Source organism: Myiozetetes cayanensis, unplaced genomic scaffold, assembly GCF_022539395.1.
Source record: "Myiozetetes cayanensis isolate MyiCay16 unplaced genomic scaffold, myiCay2020 scf1, whole genome shotgun sequence".
Lineage (NCBI taxonomy): Eukaryota > Metazoa > Chordata > Aves > Passeriformes > Tyrannidae > Myiozetetes > Myiozetetes cayanensis.
Genome location: NW_026086604.1, coordinates 88,578,606 through 88,601,716, shown reverse-complemented (window position 1 = coordinate 88,601,716; position 23,111 = coordinate 88,578,606). Strand labels below are relative to the sequence as shown.

General features: G+C 41.0%; 1 protein-coding gene across 1 annotated transcript; it reads left to right on the top strand.

Annotated features, from left to right (window-relative positions):
• The first annotated feature begins 6,169 nt into the window (after positions 1-6,169).
• MYLIP (myosin regulatory light chain interacting protein) lies at positions 6,170-21,984 on the top strand. The gene is made up of 7 exons (XM_050312075.1): positions 6,170-6,382; positions 7,462-7,652; positions 16,838-17,023; positions 17,732-17,929; positions 18,260-18,424; positions 19,866-20,286; positions 20,593-21,984. The coding sequence occupies exons 1-7, from the start codon at positions 6,296-6,298 to the stop codon at positions 20,680-20,682; spliced, it is 1,338 nt and encodes a 445-aa protein (XP_050168032.1). The 5' UTR covers positions 6,170-6,295; the 3' UTR covers positions 20,683-21,984.
• Positions 21,985-23,111: the final 1,127 nt, after the last annotated feature.

The following is a 23,111-nucleotide window of genomic DNA, read 5'->3' as shown; positions in this document are numbered from 1 at the left end:
GTCTCCTCCCAGCCTCCCATTTACCCCAAACTTCCCTGACAGCGTATCAGCACGAAAAGTAGGCCTTGGCTGTGCGTAAGCACTGCTCAGCAATAACAAAAGCATCTCTATATTATCAACCCTGTGTTCAGCACAAATCCAAAACACAGTTCCATAGCAGACATTGAGAAGAAAATTAACACCAGCCAAAACCAGCAGGGACATTTTTGCTGGAGTAGAGTTAATGGAGGGATTCTGGGGAGTAAGAATAAGCAATTCTTCTTATATTCTTTGATATACCATAAGGTATTTGCAGTTTACAGCATGTAGGCATCAGTAAGTACCTCCTGTATGTTATGCACGTGGTCTACCACTGGATGAAATCCCCAAGAAGCAGGATTCAGTGGTATGTGAAGCCTTGGCCTGATCTAGCAGGATAGTTTTTATCAAAAGTCTTGGGAGTGGCCACCAGATAATGCTTCATAAAACAGTCAGCTTCTGGTCTGTTAGCTGCGTGGACAATCATAGCACATTATTCTGTGTTCATTATTTTGGTAAGGACGAATCAACGCTATAGGAAGCATGTCAATGACTGACACGCTCTTTTTTTCCATAGAAGCTGGTTACGCACCACGAACAGTGTGGAGCAAAAGAATATTTTTCAAAAAGTTCAGACAGAGGCATGCTATATATGAGAACACTAAAAGAATCTTTTAGGTAGAAAAAAAAATATTGTGTGTTTATGGATGGATTATGGTGTTTCCCCTAAGCAACCATCACTGTCAGAATAGCTCCTCAATTTTATGCTTCTCTCTATGATTCTCAGTCGGAAGATCATCATCCATGTGAGTGATGTGCATTTGCAACATGACCAGCAGGCCTTGACAGTGACAAGAAGGAAGATAGACACTACTGTTGTGTTTATGCACAAAGCAATTTCACCCAGGGAAGAGACAGCAGAAGAGACTGACTACAGTCATATGATCCCGCTCAGTTTCATTTTGAATCATCCTAAAATGCATTTGTGCTGACCTGGTCCTTGGTTACTCAGTTTGATACAGAATACAAAGAGACAGTCAGAAAATGTAACAGAAACAAAAAAACCAAAAAAAACCCGATGGCGTGCTATGTGCTTTCCAGTGCTTTTCTCCAAGGATTTGTGTTAGTGGAAAATACCTATGTTGGCAGACCAAGAGAGACAAGACTGCTGCCACTCTATGTTCCCAGGTCCAACCACTAATGAGGCTGAACACGTATTCCCAGTTGACACACACACACGGAACACATGGATACAGCACAAAAAGATATATATATATACACTGCTGGTCATACAGATCATGAACAGACACACAGACCACTCACACCAGACAGCACCACCAGCCTCATCCTGCTCCCTGCAGTAGCTGAGGAGGATGGAGGTCCGTAAGTGGGAATATAAATACAAAGTGGAGTCCTCCAGTAGGAGGACTTTGTCCAGCAGCTGCTCCTGATCCCAGTCTCCCAATAACTGGGTCTCCCCAGTTATTGCCACCTGGACATACAAACTCTCAAAGCTGCAGCCCCACTCACACTTCTGATACAGACCATCATCACACATATACACAGCCAGAGCTGCCCAGGAGCTGCTCCCCTGTTCCAAATAGCCCCACTGACCAACAGTCACCCTCAACCTAGATGAGGCCCTCAAAGTATTCCACACCCATACTGGCCCCCAGCCCGCTTTATGAGCCCACTGACTCATCTCACCTTATCTTTGTCAGCAATCCCACCAATACTCATCCCACAGACGCACAGCCACCCTGCCATACACAGAGAGTAAAGAGCCCCTTATGAGAAAACAGCTAAAGGTGGAGCTATTGAGGAGACATGGCAGACTGTGTGGTCAGGAGCAGGGCATGGCCAGACAAGCACTCTGATCAGCCAGCTCTTTACACAGATGAACCCTTTTATTCGTTTGTTCCACACTTGTTATTGACCAAATATCTTAAACCCCTCTGTTATAGTCAAAAGACCAGATATATTTTTAAAATATAGTAGAAATTTATTAAAAGCAAATAAGCAAGACAGCGCGCTGGGAGACCAGAGGAAACTCCTGTTCCACCAACAGTCTGCCCCAAGGCAAGCTCACACTCCACTTTTTATACCCCCTTTACCTCCACCCCTTAAGTCTTTTTTTGGTTTCTTTTCTTTTCACGGGCTCCTCTTGCCGCCTGAGCCCAGCCAATGTTTTGGTTAGACCATAGTCCTCAGTGTCTGCTGTCTGGAAATTTTCAGAGAGCTAAGTCCTCTTCTTTGGCTCCCTGCCGTTTCATTCTATTTTGCCTCCCTATAAGTCATAAAATGACAAGACATAACATACAGACCCACAGACCCATTGTAACTTATTTTGTTAAACTCAACCACTTATTTAATTAAATATAATTTGATTAGCAAATTATCCACCTTGGTTTTTATTAACTATTACACCTCCTTTGTCCTGCTTTTGGTTACTCCCCTGAACATCCCATGATAAAACCTGTGCAGTCCCCAAAAACTCTTGTCCTGCACCACCTGATGTGTCCCACATCTCCAGCTACCATCCCCCCTTAGTAACCTGGAGAGCTGCTCCCCATCACATCAAAACCATCACACTAGATTTCACACCTGGACACCGGAGCTGAGCCTCTACTGGGCCAGCCCTGGGAGGGAGCCAGACAAGATCTCCTTTCCTCTTAGTCCTTAATTTGTGTTCCTGCCTGCCACTGTGCCCATTGTACTCCTCTGGGCTGACAAAGATGGGCCTTTCATGGCTCTCCTGCCATGGGTGTGGAGTTAACCAAACAATCTGTCAATAGCCTAACAAACTATATATTTAAACTCCTTAATATCCCTTCTTTAAGCCAAACAAAACGAGAAAGCAATAAATCAGAACAGGAGAAAAGCATACACAAGGCACAAGAGTAGGGAAACAGAAAAGTCAGAGTCTACATCCTCATACTGCTTCTGTTTATTATATAAACTGACATTACAATTAAAAATATTCTCTCATTCATCCATTCATTCTTGCTAGAACAAGAGACACCACACACAGCCAGCACTGTGAGAAGTCTGTTGGTGCTTAGTTTTCCTAGAGAAGTGTAAGCTGCTGTTCTGTGTAGGGCTAGAGAAGCTCATCATTTGCCTGGGTTATTGTCTCCCTCACAGTCAGCAGAGCACACCTTTGGCACCAAGGGCTGGGATAACACAGTATTTCCATGCATGCCTTTAATGTTACTGCCACAAATGGACGGTAAAGATAAAAGATAGGTACTTGTAAATACTTAATGAAGCCTCATCCTGAGCACATGCAGCATTTTGCACCTTTTACCCTGGATTTCTGTAGCAGTAAAGTATCCTGAATTTGATCAGATTCAGTACCATGGGCAACAACGAACAACTGAGAATCTTAGAGTAAGATCTTGCATAAACATCGGGGTAAAGGCACCACAACTACCCTACTGAATTCCTCACAAGATGGAGTATCATGGTAATAGGTTGGAGGCTGGGAAACCTTACGAACCAAAATCTGTACAATGAGAGGTATTAGTGTTCCTTGGAAATAATGATCAATATTGTCATGTTGGGGTCTAAATTTGGAGGTCTGGAAATTATTTCCCTTCTCCTAGCAATTGGACTTTTCACAGGATTTCCATTCAAACCTCGGACAAGGAGGAACTAAAACTAACATTTGTTATTTGAAGCAGGATGTGACAAAGAATTAACCTTATCTCTACAAGGTTACATCAAGGAAAAGTGATCAACAAGTGTTAGGCAAGGAAATGTAAATATATTAATGTGTATAAGATGAATTATTTATGCATTGACATTATAGCAAAAGGCTGACCCATCACAGAGATTTATGTCATATAGCACGTATCATTTTGTGACATACAGCACTGAGATGATGTGGATAAACATTGTTCCTTTATGATACACAAAAGGTGAACATCCATGCTATGAGCAGTTTGACAGTGTACCTCACTGAGTGTTGATAATTCATCAAAGAGACCAGACAGGAGACTGTAAGGTGCTTCAGTTTTTCCTCTCAGACAGAGCCCAAAGGCTTGCAACAGGCACTTGTCGCAGGAGCTGTCTCCTGTGTGCTAACGCAGGGCTTGGTCCTTTACTCTCTCCTGTACAGCATGAATAAAATATCACAGAGAGACTGTGAAATGAAAAGTATTTCTGTGACAGCGGTGTCCAGATGACACCCTTGAAAAGACATGCTTGTTTTACACAGGGCTTAACCAATCTACGCAATTTACTGCCACAAGCTATTTTTGTGGCTTACCCTTTAGCAGATTTCAAAGTAGGATAACACTTTTACAGACATAATAAGAACACCTACATTTGCATTAAGTCAGATAAAAGGAAAACACAGGATGGATATTAATATGTAGAGAAAAGGTAGGTTTCTGCTTGTCTGGACAACACCTAGCCTAAGGTGAACTGATTCCTAGGATACAGGTAACACAGAGAAATAAGTAAAGGTTATTGCATTAGGTATAAGCCAGTTTTAACTGTTTAGTCTTAGAGAAACATATACAAGCACATTATCTCACAATTATATAAAGACTTCTTGCACCTTCCTCTGTAACATGTGATATGAGCTACTGTCAGGGAGAGGAGATCAGAATACTAATGGCATGAGTCATCATGGCAGTTTTGGTGTTTCTTCTTCAAAATACCTCTAGGATTCTTTTGATTATGACAGAAATATCAAAACCACACAAAATACCATAACACTGTAATAAATATAAGTAAAACTAAAATAGAACTAAAATCTTATTTCCTGCATCCACTCCAACATAAACTAAAGAAGTGGGGAATACAGGCTTTTTTCCATACTAAAATATTATGTGATTTTTTTTGTCAGTGGCTAATCCCATCATAATTAAGTCCCTCCCAAAGAGTTTGGGTTTTCTTCCCCCACAAAATCACGTAGTTAGGATGCAATTAATTTTGCAATTTTGTTCATTTCTCTTTCTTGTTAGTTCCTTTTTCTACCCTCCACTCCATGGGTCTGGTCTTTTAAGACTCTAAGCTCTTCAATTTAATCACTATAGACCCGGGGATGAAAATCTGAGCTAGTAAGTGTACGGGTAAAATGTAGCACCCTTTGGGTTTGGCATCTCTTACTTATCTCCTACTGTTCTACCTGGTTCTGATCTGAGCAGTCTTCTAGTTACAGAGTTCACATGAACAAAATGGATATGGCATGGCAGCACGTGGAGGCTGGGGTACTGCTTGACCAATCCATCTTAAAATTTCCATGTTTCCAGTGCTTTGCATGCTTCATAATGCACAGTTGGAGAAAGCCAACTATTTGGATGCTATCTTCACCTCCACGAAAAGGAGTGTTTGCAAAGCTGAGAGATGAGCCAGGGCTCAGGAGTGACCTCTACAACTGCCTCAAAGGAGGTTGTAACCAGACAAGGGTCAGCCTCTTCTCCCAGACAGCTAACCTGGATGAGAGGAATAGTCTTAAGCTGCGCCAGGGAAGGTTTGAGTTGGACGTTAGCAAGGAATTCTTCACAGAAAGTGTGATTAGACATTGCAATGGGCTGCCCAGGGAGGTGGTGGGGTCACTGTCCCTGAAGGCGTTTAAGGAAAGACTAGACACGGCATTTAGTGCCATGGTCTAGTTGACACGGTGGTGTTTGATCACAGGCTGGACTTGACGATCTCAGATCTTTTTCAACCTAATTGATTCCGTGAAGGCAACATTCGGCTGTCACTCCCCCCCATGCCCCAAACGCTCACTTCTCACATTAGTTTCACAGGCTGTCCCTGCCCCGTGGACAGCCTTGGCCTCCACCTGCGCTCGGGAGAACGCGCACTTTGGTTGGCTTTGGTTTAAGCGGAAGGATTCTCCGGGATGAGAGTCTCCGGGCTGAGGGCGGCTGAGGGCGGGTCGCGACCGCCGGGGCAGACGCAGGCCCCGCGCGCCGGCTCCGCCGGGCGGCCGCGCCGCCGCGGGCACGGCGGGGGGCGCCAGAGAGCGCGGGCAGCGCCCGCCCTCCCGCGGCCGGCGGCGCTCATTGGCGGCGGCGGCGGCCGCAGCGATGAGCGACGCCTCGCGATTGGCCCGCAGGTGCGGGCCGGGGAGGGGCGGGCCGGGCGGAGGGTACATAAGGAGGGAGCGGCGCCGCCGGAGCGCAGGCGGTGTGGGCGCGACGGGCACTGGCGGGCGTGGGCGGCGGCCGGGACGCGAGAGGGGCTCAGCCCGGAGCGACAGCGACGGCAGCGGCCGCTCCTCCGGTGTCCGTGGCAGCGGCGGCGCTGGCTGTCCCCAACCATGCTGTGCTATGTGACCAGGCCGGACGCGGTGGTGATGGAAGTGGAGGTGGAGGCGAAAGCCAACGGCGAGGACTGCCTCAACCAGGTGAGGGGTTTCTGGCGGCCGGGGCTCGGGGAGAGGCGCTGTGGCGGGCGTAGCGGTGGCCGCTGCGCAGCGCGGAGCGCTGGTGGTGCCCCGCAGACGCCTGTGTCCCGCTTGCCAGCCTGCCGCCCCGCTCCCGAGGCGCCGCGCCCGCGGTGGGGGTCGGGCGGGCGCCGCGGTGCGATGCGGGGCTGGGCTGGGCCGGGCCGTGCGGGGGCGGCCGCCGCGCCGGCGGTGGGGGCGGGGAGCGCCGAGCGCCGCAGTCTCCCCGCTTCCCTTCTGGTTCTGTGTTTTGGTATGTTTTTTTGTTGTTGTTGATTGGTCGGTTGGGGTTTTTTTAACATATATTTTTTGCGTTGTGTTTTATTTTTTATTTTCCTTTTTTTTTTTCCAACCCCTCTCTCCATGTTGGATGAAGGGGATGCTGCATCCCCCGCCTCAGGGCTCGCCGGTCCCTCTGCCGTGGGAAGCGCAGGCCCGGGCCCCAGCGCTGCGTCCCGCTGGAAGTGTTCTCGGGGAGGGAGAAGGAGCGGGACCCGAGGCGGGGGATGCAGCACCCTCTGCATCCAACCCTCTGTATCCGGGACCCAGCAGGCTGGAGCTGCTGTCCAGGTGCCTTCTCGCCCTTCCGTCGCCAGCGGGGGCGGCCGTGGGGATGCTGGAGGGATCTAGACGCAGGAGTCCGGTCTCCTGGTGGCATCTAAATAAAACTTGTTGGTGGCTGTACTTTTCACTCCTTCATGCCCAGAAAGTGCTGCTGGCTGAGATGTTGAATAGCAGATTTTCCTCTTTTGGAAATCTGCTGGTCTTCTGAAGTGCCTGTCCTTGGGGTGAAATTTGACCATGGAAATTTGACCACGTGCTTTTCAGCTAGTGGAGAAATTCCTAGTTTATGCTTAGTGTTTCTCTCTCCGTGATGTTTTGTATGTAACCTAAAATCTAGTAATTAAGTAATCCTTTGTATGAAGGTGCTGACAGCAGGATTTTTGTGTATGTTTAAGTGAGCAGTCTGAAACAGCACTTCAGGTGTTATTTTTCATTGTTATGTTGTAGCCTTATTATAAAGAAGCTCGTTCTTTCAGGTTTGCAGAAGGTTGGGGATTATAGAAGTTGATTATTTTGGACTGCAGTTCACTGGCAGCAAAGGGGAGAATCTATGGCTGAATTTGAGGAACAGGATCTCCCAGCAGATGGATGGTTTAGCCCCTTATCGATTGAAACTGAGAGTCAAGTTTTTTGTTGAGCCTCATCTTATCTTACAGGAACAGACGAGGTAAGGTAAATATGGTTGTAAGTAGATTTAATGTAATACTTTCTTTTCAATTTCTGTAACTTATGAAAGTGATAGCACATTCGATTTTTGTTTTTTATCTTCTGGTAACTTTGCTTGCTTTTCTGTGTAGTTTTACAATCTTAGTGTTGAGTTTGTTATTGTCTTTTTTTTTTTATAATTAAACTGGTAACATTAAGTATTGTGTAGCTATCAGTAAGTAATGACTGTGGGTAATTTTGTGAGCACTCACTGCTGGAAGTGGAAGAAACTAAGCTACTAGTAGCAGACTTTTTATATGGTATTTGTGTGTCCGATAGTAACCCCTGTTCTGTGGTGTTACTCTAGGTCATTCTGAACTGCTGGTACAGAAAGGCAGGAAACAATTCCTCCTACAGAGTAAAAAACTTGCTGAATTCCTTTTTGTCTGGTATTATGTTACAGTAACTTTCAAATAGCTACAGGCCCTTAGAGGCTACAAAAGAAACAGCTGTTTCACTTCTTCTGAGGCCAGTCCTCTTAACTAAATTGTTATACTGTTAGTAAATTAGTCTTCTAAGATTAGTAGTGAATACTCACTTTTACTCCTTGAGTTTGATTACCACATGAATTGTATTTGAATTATCTTGAAAGAAAGCTGTGCATATATGTATTTAGTACAACTAATTTTTCTAGTTAGCCTTTGATTAGTACAGTTAGTGTAAATTGGGCCAGTTGAAATCTAGTGTCTGTATGATAGTGCCAAACACATTTTTCACTGCTCACCTTAACTTGGTTCTTTCAGAATCCTAAACTTAGTACTTTCAGAATTAAGCCCATGAATACAACATGGTGGCTCTGCACAGAATGTTTGTCTAAGGAATTTGATCAAATGCTGATGGTCTTATTTGGTGTTTATTTCAGAAGAAAAAGGTTTTGAGTTAAAACAATACATGCATGCTTCTATTTTTTTGATCTAATGTGCAGGGGAGAGGCTTTGGGGGAACAGTGATTTTAACTCATCAATCCGGTTGAAGTTTTCAGAATGCTATACTGTTAGACCATGGTTGTCCTGTATAGTAGCTTCAGTCATGCAAATGCAGTCAGGCTAAATTCCAGTTTTGATGTACCTTATTTTGAAAAAATAAATTCTACTATCCACTGCATATCTTTGGACTGGTTTTGAATATTTTTCCTTAAAGAAACTTGTCCTCCTGTTTAAATATTCTCAGTAAGTATAAAACCAAATAACAAAGGGTTTTTATGTAGAACAAAAGGAGTGACATGACTTCATACCTGATGAGGTGGAAGAGATAAAAGCATGTTGGATGTGCCTCCACTCAGAACAAATCAGGGTGAAAATCTGAGGAAACCCAAACCTGGTGTTTTTATGCTATCATTGATGAATGCTTGCTCAGGTTTACAAGGTTTTTACAGACATCTGTGTTCCTGCCTTCAACACTGTCAATGCAAGACTTGGCAGGTGGTGCAAGTTAATAAAGAGCTTGAACTGATGAAACATGCCCTAAGGGCCTCAAGGACTGAGTTGTGGAGCTAAAATGTAACAGAGCTTATATACCTATATCAAAGTAGCAGGTATTTCTCCATTGTAAAGATGACTTTAAAAGGATGTAGGTGGGACAAGCTTTCTTTTATGTCTTAGTTATGACTGTTCTAAAACTAATACTTTTAACAAGACATTCTAGAATTGAGTCTCAGTCATCAAAAGAGTCATATCATAAACAAATACAAGTTGTACATCAACTTGCAATAATTGCCTTTTAGTTGTGTGTGCCCAGTAGTCTACAAGTAGCAGACCTAGAATTCCAGTGGTTAATGTCTATTCCTGTATTGTTGATCCTGAGCTTCAGTAGATTTACTGTTTTTCTACTCAGGTCTACTTGAGGATTTACATACGCATGTAACTAAATTCATACTTAGTTTGTGTGTAAGCATGTTTAGTATCAAGGAGAAGATGCAAAACTTGTTCAACCTGTTGCTGAACTTAAAAATCAATAAATATACCACAGAATTGTAAGAATTAGCTGTACAGTTACAGCTGACACCTTGTTTGTTTTCTGTACCTGCAAAGCCAGGATGCTGATTGAGGAAGAAAGTGATGAGTATCCTTGGTTTCCTTTAGCAGTTGTGTCCACATCTGATGTAATAGGATGTCTCTGGCAGAGCTGTTGCCTTCTGGTCCCCTGTGTGTGAAGAACAGTGGGGAAGTCTTCCAGTCTTTTGCTTGCTGCCTCTGCAGTTTTTACATATAAATTAGATGCGTGTTGAGACTGCTTTTGAAATCTGGGAAGCTGCAATTCTAAATTTTGTTGATATGCCTCATCATGATTATAATAGCAAGTGTTGTGACTGAGATGTTACAAGGTCTTGTCTATATACTTTGGAAGCTTTGCCAACCCCAGTTGCACTGCTTCGTTAGAGATTCTTGCTGTGCACTTCGATTTAAAACTCAGGTGTGTGTTTGTTTGTAGCAATTTAATATTCAGGTTTCTACATGCTGTGAAAGCTGATCTGGCAACTGAACATCAACCTCTGCTTCTGTTATCTTTAATCAGCCAGTGGAAGATTGTAGCCTCATGCATTTTAATCTTATGCAAGGGAGCTGTCTTGTCTCAAAGGTAGAGCAGGTTATAATTGTGCCTCTGACCACTATGGCAACAAACCACCTTTACTAAGCACTTTGGGGATTGGAGAATTGCATGGAAAAACTTTCTTACTACACTTTTTTTTCCTTCTACAGGGCTAAAGGCAGTTTATTTCTATTCTTTGGATTGCAATATCTAATGTTTTATTTGACTGCCTGGTACTGAATTTTACCACGTGATTTCATAGCTTAGAATTGTTTTCAATGGAACGAAAGTGCTTCACTGCAAGAATGTCACTCAAATTTAATTTGCTGCTGTCAGAGTTTTACAAACAAGTCTGAAATGTGAACAGTGTGCTGTTATAGAGAAGTTTGAATATCTACACATTTTCATTTGAATAGAAAATCACATTGGCTTTAAAAGGACTGCACTTTGCCTAAAGATTCATGTGGTAGTCCAAGATCGAGATCATAAGCTCTGGCTTGTGTCACGTTTGGTTTTTTTTTTTTCCCCCCACTATTTTCTGCATTTTTTGATAGGTCGTGCAACAACTAGGAAAAAAACCCCCTGCTTTTCCCTTCTTTTACTGAATGATTTGTGGGTGGTTCACATATCAACTGTTATGAAGTGTTGAATTGCCGTAAGGAGCTGGGGCTTTAGAGAAAGGATTATACTTCACACTAATCGGAATTTTCAGGAGGCTTTTTGACTGGGGGCGGGCGAGATGCCTGGCAGCAGTGCCGGCCCTGCCGCACCGGTTCCGGGGCACTCCCAGGGATGCCGGAGCACTCCTGGGGTTGCAGCTCCGGGCCGGTGACCGGGAGTAGCCCCGGCCCGCGGCAGCTCCGGAGTCGGGCGGTGCCGGGTTGGGCTTCGCACCGCTGTCCCGGGGCAGAAAGCTCAGCGGCTCCGGCCACGAGCATTTTGCCCAACGAGGATCAGAGGAGTCTTGGAATTTGCATCCGCCTTTTAACAGTGGGAGTGTTTGCCTAGCCGTGCAAGAGGCGAATCGTGCACAGCACCCGTCCGGGAGGACGGCTGGTTCTAGGCCTGTCAGGATCAAGTCCAACCTCGTGGCGATCCCAGAAAAAAGTTTTTCAAGTGAATAACTTTTCGAGCACTGTAAAGTTTATCCAGATGTTCTCCAAAATGGGCAGAGTTATTTGTCCTGTGTAGTATGATTGAAAATCAAATATTCACATACAAGCCACGACGATTTAAAGTAACACATCGAATTTAAGCGAGCCACACAGTATCACAAAGCATTCAAAAGAGCTGTAGTTTGCCGGCCTTGAAAGTGGTAATTGTTGTTTTGGAGGCTGTTAAAAGGTGTGTGATGTTTGGCAGTATTTGAATTATATTTACAAAGTACATTGTTTTTGCAGTGTTATCCAGTTGTATTGATGAATTAATAGATATGAAGAACTGGCTTGTAAAATATGTTGAGCAGTCAGATACATGTAATAGGTAGAAAATGAGGAAAAACATTCTATTATAGCATTGGCTAGCCAGAGCAGCAGTGACATGATAATTGTTCCAATGCAATAAAAGTCTCCTGTAATAGACAGGGTGAATTTAATGGATCTGTTTGTCTAAATCAAAGTTGAATTGCAGTTGGTAACCTTTCACCCACTCTGCTGAGAGCAAATAAGAACAAAGGTACTGAGGAGCATAACTGTACACTTTGCTGTCTCATGTGGGGTGGCCTTACATCTGCTTTTAAAAACAGAATTATATCCTATAGATTTTGAGATCTTTATAAATATATTTTTAGGGAGAACAATTAAGCTTCTTAGTTTTAATTCCTTTGGATTACAGAGAGTTGTAAATTTACTTCACAGTGGGAAAGAGCCTGAACCTGTGGTAAGTAGTGTCATATCCCAAAGAAAACAGGCAGTTCCTTGGTATATATGCTAAGATTCTTGCCAGTAGTCTGGCAAGAGAATGAGGTTTTCTGGTTATGCTTCTAGTTTAGGAATCATTAGTCATATGCAGATACTTTTTTTGGTAAAGGATAGGGGTTTGTCACTTTTTCCACTGACAGCTAAGTTGAGAGCCTAACATTTATAACTTTCTATTTCTATTTGTCCTGTTTTTCTTTCCTTGATTATAAAAAAAGTAGTAGAAACTACTAGTACTAGTGCAAAACTTCAATTCCTAATGTACATGATTGTCTTCAATGAATAACAAAAAAGAAATTAATTTGGTATTATACTCACCACTTCACAGTGATTTTTTTGTGGCGTTATTGCCAGTTCAGTTGGATGAACACTAACTAGGTGATTTGCTTGCTGTAGGAATTTCACTGTGGTGAAATACTGATGTCTGTTTCTGGTAGCAGTGTTCAGTATCTGCATAAATTGCTTCAGAGGGAGGCAAAAAGCAATTGATCTGATTGATATCTGGGTCTGTCACTTTGGTTTGTTAGCTATATTTTTTTGTGAAATGGACCATCTGCTTAAATCTCCTTCCAGCCTCCCCTTTCTATAGTATTTGTATCAAATTACTTATGTCCAACTGTAATACATTATCTTACTGTACATTTGATTTTATTGAGTGTTTTAATAAGCACATAAAACTTGAATTATATGAAAAACACAGATGCAAAATGAATATAAAATCACTATTGTAGCTAGTGCTTAAAGAAAGCCTGTAGTACTCTTCTAAAACTGCTTTTTGTTCTTTTGGAAAGGAAAAAATCTGCCTGCGCAATGACTTATGTAGTATAGCTTTGGAAAACTAATGTGTTGCCCTCTAATCAGTATTTCTATGTACTGTTTTGAACTACCAGACTCAAAGGAAATGTTCCATAATTGAATACACAGGTACATCTAGGTACCATGAGGTTCAGAGGGGAAGGTAAGACTATTTGAGGTAATAAAGACTGTCTTTTGTACCAGTGCTGTCACGTGTAGAGAACTGGGGCTGCAAGTGCAATGGAAAATTCTGCTTGTCCTTAAAGCTGCCACTAGTTGTTCAGTGTCCCAATATGTCTGGCAGGTGTTAGGACAACTAGGAGCCACAACAATTGATGGGCAAAGTTCAGAGTTGTGAAGATTTAAAGGTTAAATGAAGCTTTGGCAAGAGTAGTAAGAAGATGCAGAATGTGCTAAGAGAATGTTGGGGCTTGGGGGTGGGGTAGGAAACCTACCTCTTGTGTGATTGAGTTACTTCTCAAATTTATAACAGGTAATATTAATGTATCAGGTGTAACTGAAGCGGTGAATGATGCAGAAACAAACAAAAACATTTAGTTTCTTATATGGTGGACAAATTAAGGCATTTTACCTGCAATGTTGGAAATGTAACCTTAGAGAACTTAAAACTAGTTCAGTTTTCACAGTTCATTGTTCTAAAGCTTGCTAGGTAAAAATTCCACTAAGTGTAAAATATTAGTGCTGAAATAATTCCTTGAAAAAATTAACAACCTGACTATCTTTAGAGGTGGGAGAAGCTTTAACAATTTGTTTTATTGTACCTAGAGAATCCAGGAGAGAGGAGGGATGGTGGATTAGGTTACAATCTAATCTACAAAAACTTGTGTAGATACTTTCTATGTAACTCATAGAATCTGTAATACAACCAGGTTTTCAACAGAGAATCTGTTGGGTCCTTTATAATTTGCAGAATTAGATAGGGAACTGCCTCAAGGCTTCTAATGCTTTAGTTTTCCTTGACCACATTTAGCAATAAAAACACATCCTTATGCCTTTATCTTTAAGGATCAAAACTCACCATTTAGTTTTGTGTAAAAAAGGAAAAGAACTATCTGCTTTTATAATCATACTCTGGCTAATGTCATGTTTTGAACCTCTGAATGGGGAGGTGATTTTACAATGGATATTAATATAACTTTGGAGCAGTGCAATCTGAGTATGGCTGGATGGGCTAATCAAATAACTTTTTCAGGTGTATAAAATGTTTGCAACCCTCACTGTTCTGCAATTTCTAGATGTCTTTCCTTCCTCAAACACACTTAAGAACTCAAAATGGAAAAAAAACCCAAACAAAACCAACCAACCAAAAAACCCAACCAAACAAAAAAAATAACAGCAGAGAATTTGCTGCCTGGACTTTGGTACAGGGCAACTGCTCTAGCAGATCAGTATGAAGTGTTTCACTGACCTTTTAAGGGTGCAGTTTAGGTTATTTAGGTGTAGACCAATGACTTTGTGAGGTGGAGTGTTGAATGCAAGTGGTTTTGTCTGCTTTCTCTGACTTAATAAAAGAGCTTATCATAGTGTAAGCTGGGACATGAATTTGCACAGCTTTAGTTACTTCGCAATAACTGTCGTGTATACGTGCTGTAACTTTGTTCCATTTATCAGAAAAATACAAAGTAGCTGAGTCTCTGTGAGAAGTTTTCCCTTGTGTGATATGAACCAGTTATGTGAAGTTACTGCACATTAGCTGATGTGATGCTATTTCACATTTTCCTTAAACTCATTTGTCTTCCTATGCCATTGCTGACTTTTTAGTAATGGAATGTGACAAGCTATGCATCTGCTCTAGCTGTTTCTGTAATGCATCTGTATTTGCAGGAGCTATATTTTGTTTTTCATCTTCCCTTGTGATGTCATTAAGGTCTTCCCAGCAAGGGGAGATCTCTTGATTTTCCCCTGTGTAGTCAGGGCTGTTTTATGCATAAAAAACCTGAAGATACAAGCATTTAGGTGTGGTAGTTGTAAATGTGTGTCAACTAATGAGAATAAAATTGTCAGATCTTTCTTTGAAATACTGTATTTGTAATTAGTACTTAGTTAAAACGACTGAAAATTCTGTCTTTGTATTGTCAGAGGACTGAGTGCATGAGAAGCTGTTTATTTTATGAAGTGTTGATTGAAGTCAGGGAAATGCCTACTATTTGAATTTATTTTGGCCCTAGCGTTTTAGTAATTTATCGAGTACTTTGGGTTTATGGAATAAACCCCAAAAGGAGTCTGTACAACCCGAGTGTTTTACAAGGCCACAGATATGTATTTCTGTGGCTCAGGCTGAAAGAGCAATGAGTCATCAGGGTAGGAGAAAGGGATTGGAGCAGAAGTTTGAGGTTTGCTTGGAAGAAAGAGCCCTAACAAGGAATAACCTGCTAACAATGGAGGCAGCTGTACTGCCTGAAGTTGTGGTCCTCTTGCCACCTAAACTTGTATCCTGCACAACATGAGCATATTGGCTTGCACCAGATCCCCACTAGCACTGCTGAAGAATCCTTGATGTCTAGACAAGATCAAGAACCCTTGATGTCTAGACATCAAAGCAATGCAATTAATCACTTGTGCCACAACTGCAGTGATACTCTAGCATGCCTCAAATAGCTTGCAAAGGGAGGTGTTGGAGCTGTGACTTGTTGCAGGAAAGGGATTATAGGATAATGGGGCATCTTTTGGGCTGCTGTCTTCTTAGTTGCAACATTTACCATAGTAGAGCTAAGAATGAATATGAATTTTGCAAGTTCTGTAATTGCTCATAGTGCTGAAAAAAGTCCTATTTTCCCTGTTGTACAAAAGAATTTTAGAATGCTGCAACAGAATATATGTAAGATATCCAATTCCCATCGGAAGGAAAGCTAATCATTTACTAGCATCTTCAGCTTCAGTGATGAATGATTCAGTACAGCTTTTCTTAAGTAGATCACAATTAATTTTAGAAAAGAAAATGTTCCATTCCAGTGGAAGCCATGACACATCACTGTTGGTGTTAGGCTTCGTTTATAGAAATATTTTTTTCAGTGATTCGTAACTGATATGTAATTCTGCATCTGCATTCCATAAATATGTGGAGTCTTAAGAACAAATGGTAAGACATTTATATTTTGTCCCCCGAAGAGAGAAAAGGATGATTTTGTAGAAGTTAAAGCAGCCCATAGGGGAAACTAACATGCTGCTGTTAATGTTGGTGGAAGTGTTCATTTGTCTGTTAAATAACCTATTAGACAGTTAAGAGCAACTTTGTGATTTTTTAGCAAATTGTTGAATCTGCCTTGGCCCCAAGTGTAAAGGTTGGTCTGACAAATGCTTACACGGAAGATGTTTTTGTATTCTGTTCCACAATGCCTTTTCAGGTGTTTCAAGTTGTTCTGTTAATCATGTCACTCATCTTCCCTTAAATGTAGTGGCAAAGGCATTTCCACTATGTAGAGAAAGTATGGCTTCTCCTGTTGCATGACATAAGTGTCTATGCTGTTTTGAGTTGTTCTTCCCAAATTTACTTCTGTGAACTGCAGGATAACTTGTAAATAGCAACCAAAAATTTAAACATAGGAAAGTAATTAAAATATATCATTGATATTTTGTTCACTAAATCGAAGTGACTAAGTGGCATTAGGAGTTAAAGCAGTCTGTATTCTTAAGAACATGATTAAAATACTCATTTCTCTTAATAGAACTTTTAGATGCCATCTTCAGTTGTAGCCTTGTGTTTAAGGGTGAGTAAGATGGAGGCCTTTTTCTTGTGCCAGACTTCTTCTACTTGGTACAATCATCACAAAATTCTCTATTACCAAACTAAAGGTTACCAAATATATCTAATATGTTACTTGATACCTCTTGATTACAAACATCATCTAACAATTTGTGTAAGCAACTGTTTCTGATTCTATTGTAGGCATATGTTTTTCTTGCATATAAAAGAAGATCTGCTCTCTGGTAATCTTCAGTGTTCTTCAGAGCATGCAATTGAACTTAGTGCATTGTTGGCACAGATGAAGTTTGGAGATTACAACCAGAACACTGCCAAGTACAATTATGAAGAGTTGTGTGCAAAAGAGCTCACTACTACCATTTTGGAGAGGTAAAAAGAGCATAGTAATACAGACCCCTTTTTGGAGATCAACAGCAGAAGATTTTATGCCCTTAATTGCTGGTACTATAGTGTAAAACAATTCAGATAGCTTTGGAGATCAGAATACAACCTGAATTTGATGTTCTGATTAATTTTTAAGATCACTTAGGAACATTTTTTTCTTTTGTGAAAAACAAAAGCTGCCTAAACTGTGGTACTTGGAGAAACATTGATATCTTAGCACCTGGAGCAGGGGAATAAATTGTAAATATGACTCAGACCTATACTGGTGAATGAAAGTAGCAAGAATTTATCTGGCTTAGTACTCCTTACTCTGAAATGTAAGCAAAATTCTCAGATACGTTCCATAGTTCAATTCCTGAATATCAGGAAACTTTGTGTCCTACTTGTGTGTAGTTTTTTTTTAGTTATGATCTTAGTGGTGGTTCAGGGAAATATGTTAGGGGTCATGGTGTTCATTGGAAAGCCCTCATTACATGTAGTTTTTTCATTTCTAAGACATTCTCAGGATGTTTTGGTAATTCTCAATTATTTCCAGTTCACACTTACTGGAAATCTATAGGCAGTTAAAGCAGGTCAGAAGCATTTAATAATCTGTTTAACTAGGTCATCTAAAAACCCATGTTAAAGCTAGCTGCTGACAGTATCAGCACATATTTGAGTTATTTCACCTATTCTTAATCTTTTTATCAACAGCATTATTGCAAAGCACAAAGAGCTAGAAGGTCTAAGTCAAGCGTCTGCTGAATACCAGATTCTACAGATTGTTACAACACTGGAGAACTATGGGGTAGAGTGGCACTCAGTGAGAGATAGTGAAGGACAAAAACTGCTTATTGGTGTTGGACCTGAAGGCATATCCATCTGTAAAGATGACCTAAGTCCGATCAACAGGTATGTGTTTTGTGAAACCAGTTGCATGATCAATTTTTCAGAAGTACTGAGCATACCTCTAGTTTTTACAGAAATACACAACTGCTCTGAATTACTAAAAGTGGCTATTGGAATGTAGGGTCTCAGGATACTACCTGCTTATAATCAAGATAACAAGTGACCATAATACTCTTCGTTTTTGTGTATTTTTGAGGCAGTATCTACAATCCAGCATTACTGACAATAGAGATCATTGTAACTTCTGATAAAAGTGCAATGTAGTAGTTTGTGGAAAATGTCCTTATCTTTACCAGCTAAATAAGCTTTCTGTTTTTTAATATTAATTTATAGGATTGCTTATCCTGTTGTTCAAATGGCAACTCAGTCTGGGAAGAATGTATATCTGACTGTTACCAAGGAGTCTGGTAATAGTGTAGTTCTCTTGTTTAAGATGATCAGTACAAGGGCAGCAAGTGGGCTCTACAGAGCAATTACGGAGACTCATGCATTTTACAGGTCAGTATTGCCACTAGAGTCATCTGCTGCTACTGCTCTTCTCCAGTGTTGGAACTAAATGCTTAAACAGCCGGTGGTCTGACTGCACTTTGGAAATACTCTGCAAAATTTTGTTGTCCTTGCAGTCCCTACTTTCCTCTTAAGTCCAGAAGCTGAACAGGTTTTCCTGTTTTCTGGGAAAGTAAGCAAGAAAAGTAAGCAAAATTTTTCCCCTATGACCATAAAAGCACTTGGGTATATAAACTTCTTATGTGCCTTGATACTTCATAAACGATATGTACAGTGTTTTGTCCCCATGTAAGAGGGAGAATGAGAGCAATGGAGAAGATTCTGTCATTCAGAGTACATAGATCCTTTATTTGGCTCCTCCAGTTATATTATCTGAATGCCACCTTCCCATCCCATGTATTTAAATCTTCTTACAATTCCTCTGTCCTTGCTCACATGCCCAGGATTTTGTTTCATGACAGCAACTGTATCCTATCCTATTGCTCTTTGAGGCAGAGGTGCTATATTCATTTGTTAATGCTGATTTTTAAAATCCCCTTTCATTCCTACTGTGATGTCCAACACTGATCAGTAGAACTGGCTGTCAAAGACACTTAGCAGTGTTTTCTTAAAATTAACTACCATATATCAGTTTCAATTCCTTCTTGATCTGCATCTCTGCTTTTAACTTCTGCTGTCCTTCACAGTTTCTGATTTTAATTTAAGCAGAATTTTCATTTGGCAATAGCATTTGGCCATAAGCTTAGATCTTGGACCTTAGGCCCTGTGAGGCTGTAGTCCTTATGTTCTGTTTGTTTTCTTTCCTGTGTTGCCTAGAGAAGTGATATGCCTTAATAGGCTTCTGCAAATTCAACTGTATCACTGAAGTATGTGACAGGCATGGTTAGGGTAGCTGAAAATACTCAGTGGCAAATACATATGCTCTAATTTCATTCTCTGCACTGCATTCACACACTGGTTCTCTTCAGAATAATATAATACTAGCATGTAAAGTGCTGGGTGGAAATTTGGTTAAAAATATTACCTGACTCTGAGAGTCAAAATTGAGAGCCTCTCTAAAGAAAGAAGTTATGTCAAAGACTCTTAATTGGAATTCTTTAAGGCAGTGTTTGGAAATTGCCATGCAAAGAGGCATTGCCACGCTGAACTGTGGATTAAGCATTTGCTGTTATGTTAACATAATACCTTAAGTCCCTTCCGTGGACTTGACTCATTTTACATCTTGAAGATGTGAAGTGTCTGTCACATTTTCACTTTGCACTTTTCAACAGAGTTGTCGTGCAAACAGCATTCAAGAGCTTAAATGTTACCTCTGATTGTTCTATTTGCTTTAATTTCAGTGCTGTCACTTCAACTTTAGTAACAAATTACTGTATGGATAGCTTTATTGGTATTAACTAATCAATTTTGGATTTGTCTTGTTGCTTTATAGGTGTGACACTGTCACTAGTGCTGTCATGATGCAGTATAGTCGAGACTTAAAGGGTCACCTAGCATCTCTGTTTCTGAATGAAAACATTAATCTTGGCAAAAAGTATGTCTTTGACATTAAAAGAACATCAAAAGAAGTTTATGATCATGCAAGGCGAGCTCTTTATAATGCTGGTATTGTGGATCTTGTCTCAAGAAGTGACCAAACCCCACCAAGTTCCCCCCTTAAGTCTTCAGAAAGCAGCATGAACTGTGACAACTGTGAGGGTCTCAGCTGCCAACAAACAAAAGCCCTGCAAGAGAAGCTGCGGAAGCTAAAGGAGTCCATGCTTTGTATGGTGTGTTGTGAGGAGGAAATAAATTCAACCTTTTGTCCCTGTGGCCACACAGTTTGCTGCAAGTCCTGTGCTTCCCAGTTACAGGTAAATGCAATGCCGTTAAGTTATGAGTTACCAAGTTATGTGGAAGGTTTGGGGTTGATGTTCTAGTTAAACTTATTTTTAAAATTTTGGTTTTCATAAACTAATTTCAAAGAACATTCTGTCTGGATGATGTGCTAACACAATTTGCAGTGAGGCTAAGAATGAGCTGCATGCTTCTCACAATATCCTGTCTTAAATATGGGGTGGTGGAAAGTACTGTTATTGTATACATGGAGGGAAGTCTCTGGTAAATGCAGAGACTCAAAATATGAAGTAAACTAACTTCCTAATGTGTTTCCTTTCCAGTCATGTCCTGTTTGCAGATCCCGTGTAGAGCATGTCCAGCATGTGTACTTGCCAACCCACACCAGTCTTCTCAATCTGACTGTGATATGATCTACATATACACTTTAAACCCGTCATGTACTCTTTAAACTGCACTAATACGAAATGCAACCATTGATTGTGAAGAAGGCAATCACTGGCACCTATCCACAATCAAAGGCAAAAATACTGCATTTTTTTAACATAAACGTTCTTTGTTCAGCATGTCCAGAATGGTTTGGGACATCTTCTGAGAGCAGAAGTGTAACTGATTCATGTTACTTAAAAGGAGAATGATACGTAAGTTGGTAGCATGGCAGTGTTGCCACAAAGCTAGATAACCCTGGAGAAATGTGGTGTACACCTACAGATGTACCCAGTGAAAGCAATGCAGCCTTTTCTTTTACATGCTCTAAATCCTTTTTAGTACAGTCACACTGTTTATTTTAATAGTAAGAGTAGCTTTTACAAATACCAGTTTAGTATGACTCATAGCTTCAGCTTTTAGTAAACTGCTTTAAAGAGGAGAGAACTTTTTTTAAAAGTCAGTTCTTAAACTGAAGTTATAAGCTTCCTCAAGTAGCTCTGTTTAACTCAGAATTCTATTAAATAGAAAAGAATTCTGAGAGAATAGCTTTGGAAAGGTAGGAAAGTTTGTTAATCTCCAAGTGTTGAGGGTGGATCAGGAAAGTCTTGTGGTTGGCAGCGTCCTGTGGAAGCACTGTTGTGGGACTTCATTCGTAGCTCTCAGTGGGCAGGCAGGGTACTCCCAGGTTTCCCACATTCAATTTGGCTGGTGGTCTCAGGAGCTTCAGTCAGCTGCCCTTCAAGTTGGCTTTATTTTTGGAGACTGATTTTAAACTATTAAACTATGTACCATTAATTTTTAAAATAAGGGTTGTGTATAATTTTAAATGTTTTCTTCAGTTAGCATCTTTATGGGATAGGTAATTTTCTGCTAAAATGTTTTTAATTTCCACCCCCCTACTTGGGCATTTTGGGCTCTGGTTTCCTAGTGTCTTCTCCAGGGTACAGAGGGAACTGGAGACCATGTTTGGGTGCAATACTGGCTTAATCAAAGCTAGAAAACTACACTGTCACTTTACTGAAATTTTCTGACTATACTTTTCATATTGCCTTAATGTAGCAGTAATGTGTGTTTATGCATCTGTTTCTTTGCACAGACATTTTGTCAAAATATTAAAACTCTACTTTTTTATGACACATTAGCATATAAACCTTACTCTAAGAGGGTATTTATTTTTTCACTTTGTAAAGAAAATTTTGTTTCCTCATGAAGCAAGAGCTTTGTCCTATATCGTAGGCAGCTTCTGTCTTTTTATATTCAGATTAATAAAGGACTTTAAAAATCTACTTTGTGTTATTGCTTAGACTAATTTTGTTCTGAAATACATCTGAGGCGTTACTGAACTGAAAACACAGCACAAAGTATTTTCATGTTTACGGTCTTGTACGTTATGTCATGTTCTAAGAGTGTAATGAAGCTTCCTCAGGTGTGTGCCAAGGAGGGAAGAAAAGTACCATGGCATAACCAAGTTTGTTCAGGCAGTGAGCTTTAAGACAGCTGACATATTCTGTGATCTAGCCTTCAGAATTGATTTTGTGAAGAACCTTCCTGCAGTAAACTGCCCCAAATACACGGGGGTATATTCCATTGGTCTGAGAGAAAGGAAGTATGCGGCTTGAGACTAGAGAGTTGGTGTTTCAGCAGTCCTCTCTAGGAATTCCTTAATTACAGATGTGTTGGTGTCTCTTCTTGACTGGAACTATTCAGATTTCCTAACTTATGACTCTTACTTTCACATTATTGAAGAGATGGTGCTTGAACACTTCCCAGGTTGTGCCTTGTCATTGATAAGGAAGGAATGGGTATGCAAGTGTGTTCAGAGAAGACTATATCCAGCTCCTGTGGCAGCATATAATAGTGCTTGAGCAAACCTTCCTTGCATCCCAAGATTACAGCCAAATTATATTAGTAACATCTAATTCATTATCTTATGGCAGCTGGCTGAAATGGATTTGTAAATCAATATAAATAGATGTTAATACAGGCATATGATTTAAAGCATGCAACATGATCAAGCTGTTAAGATAGGCAAGCATGAACTACAGGTCCTTGTAATTAAATTGGCTGTGTAATGAGACACCCCTAATAAAAATAATTCCAGTACTTAGAACTCCAATCAAGGTGGGGTTTGAGATAGGTTATATGGCATTGGTGGAATTTGGGCAGAGCCTTTGACTTCTACAAACAATACTCTGTTTAATCTTGAAAAGCTAGGCAGGGGATCAGGCACAACCAGTGAGGTATGAGTCCAGGCCCGAGCCTGGCTGGTGTGGGATGTGCCTGAGGCTGCTGGGAACCTGGTTCTGTATTGGCAAAGGACAGCATGGAACACGAGTGGAGCTGATATATTTTTCCAGTTAGGAGGGGTGAGATCAGTATGCTCCCCAAGCAGTGTGGCTGCTTTTGTGTTTTG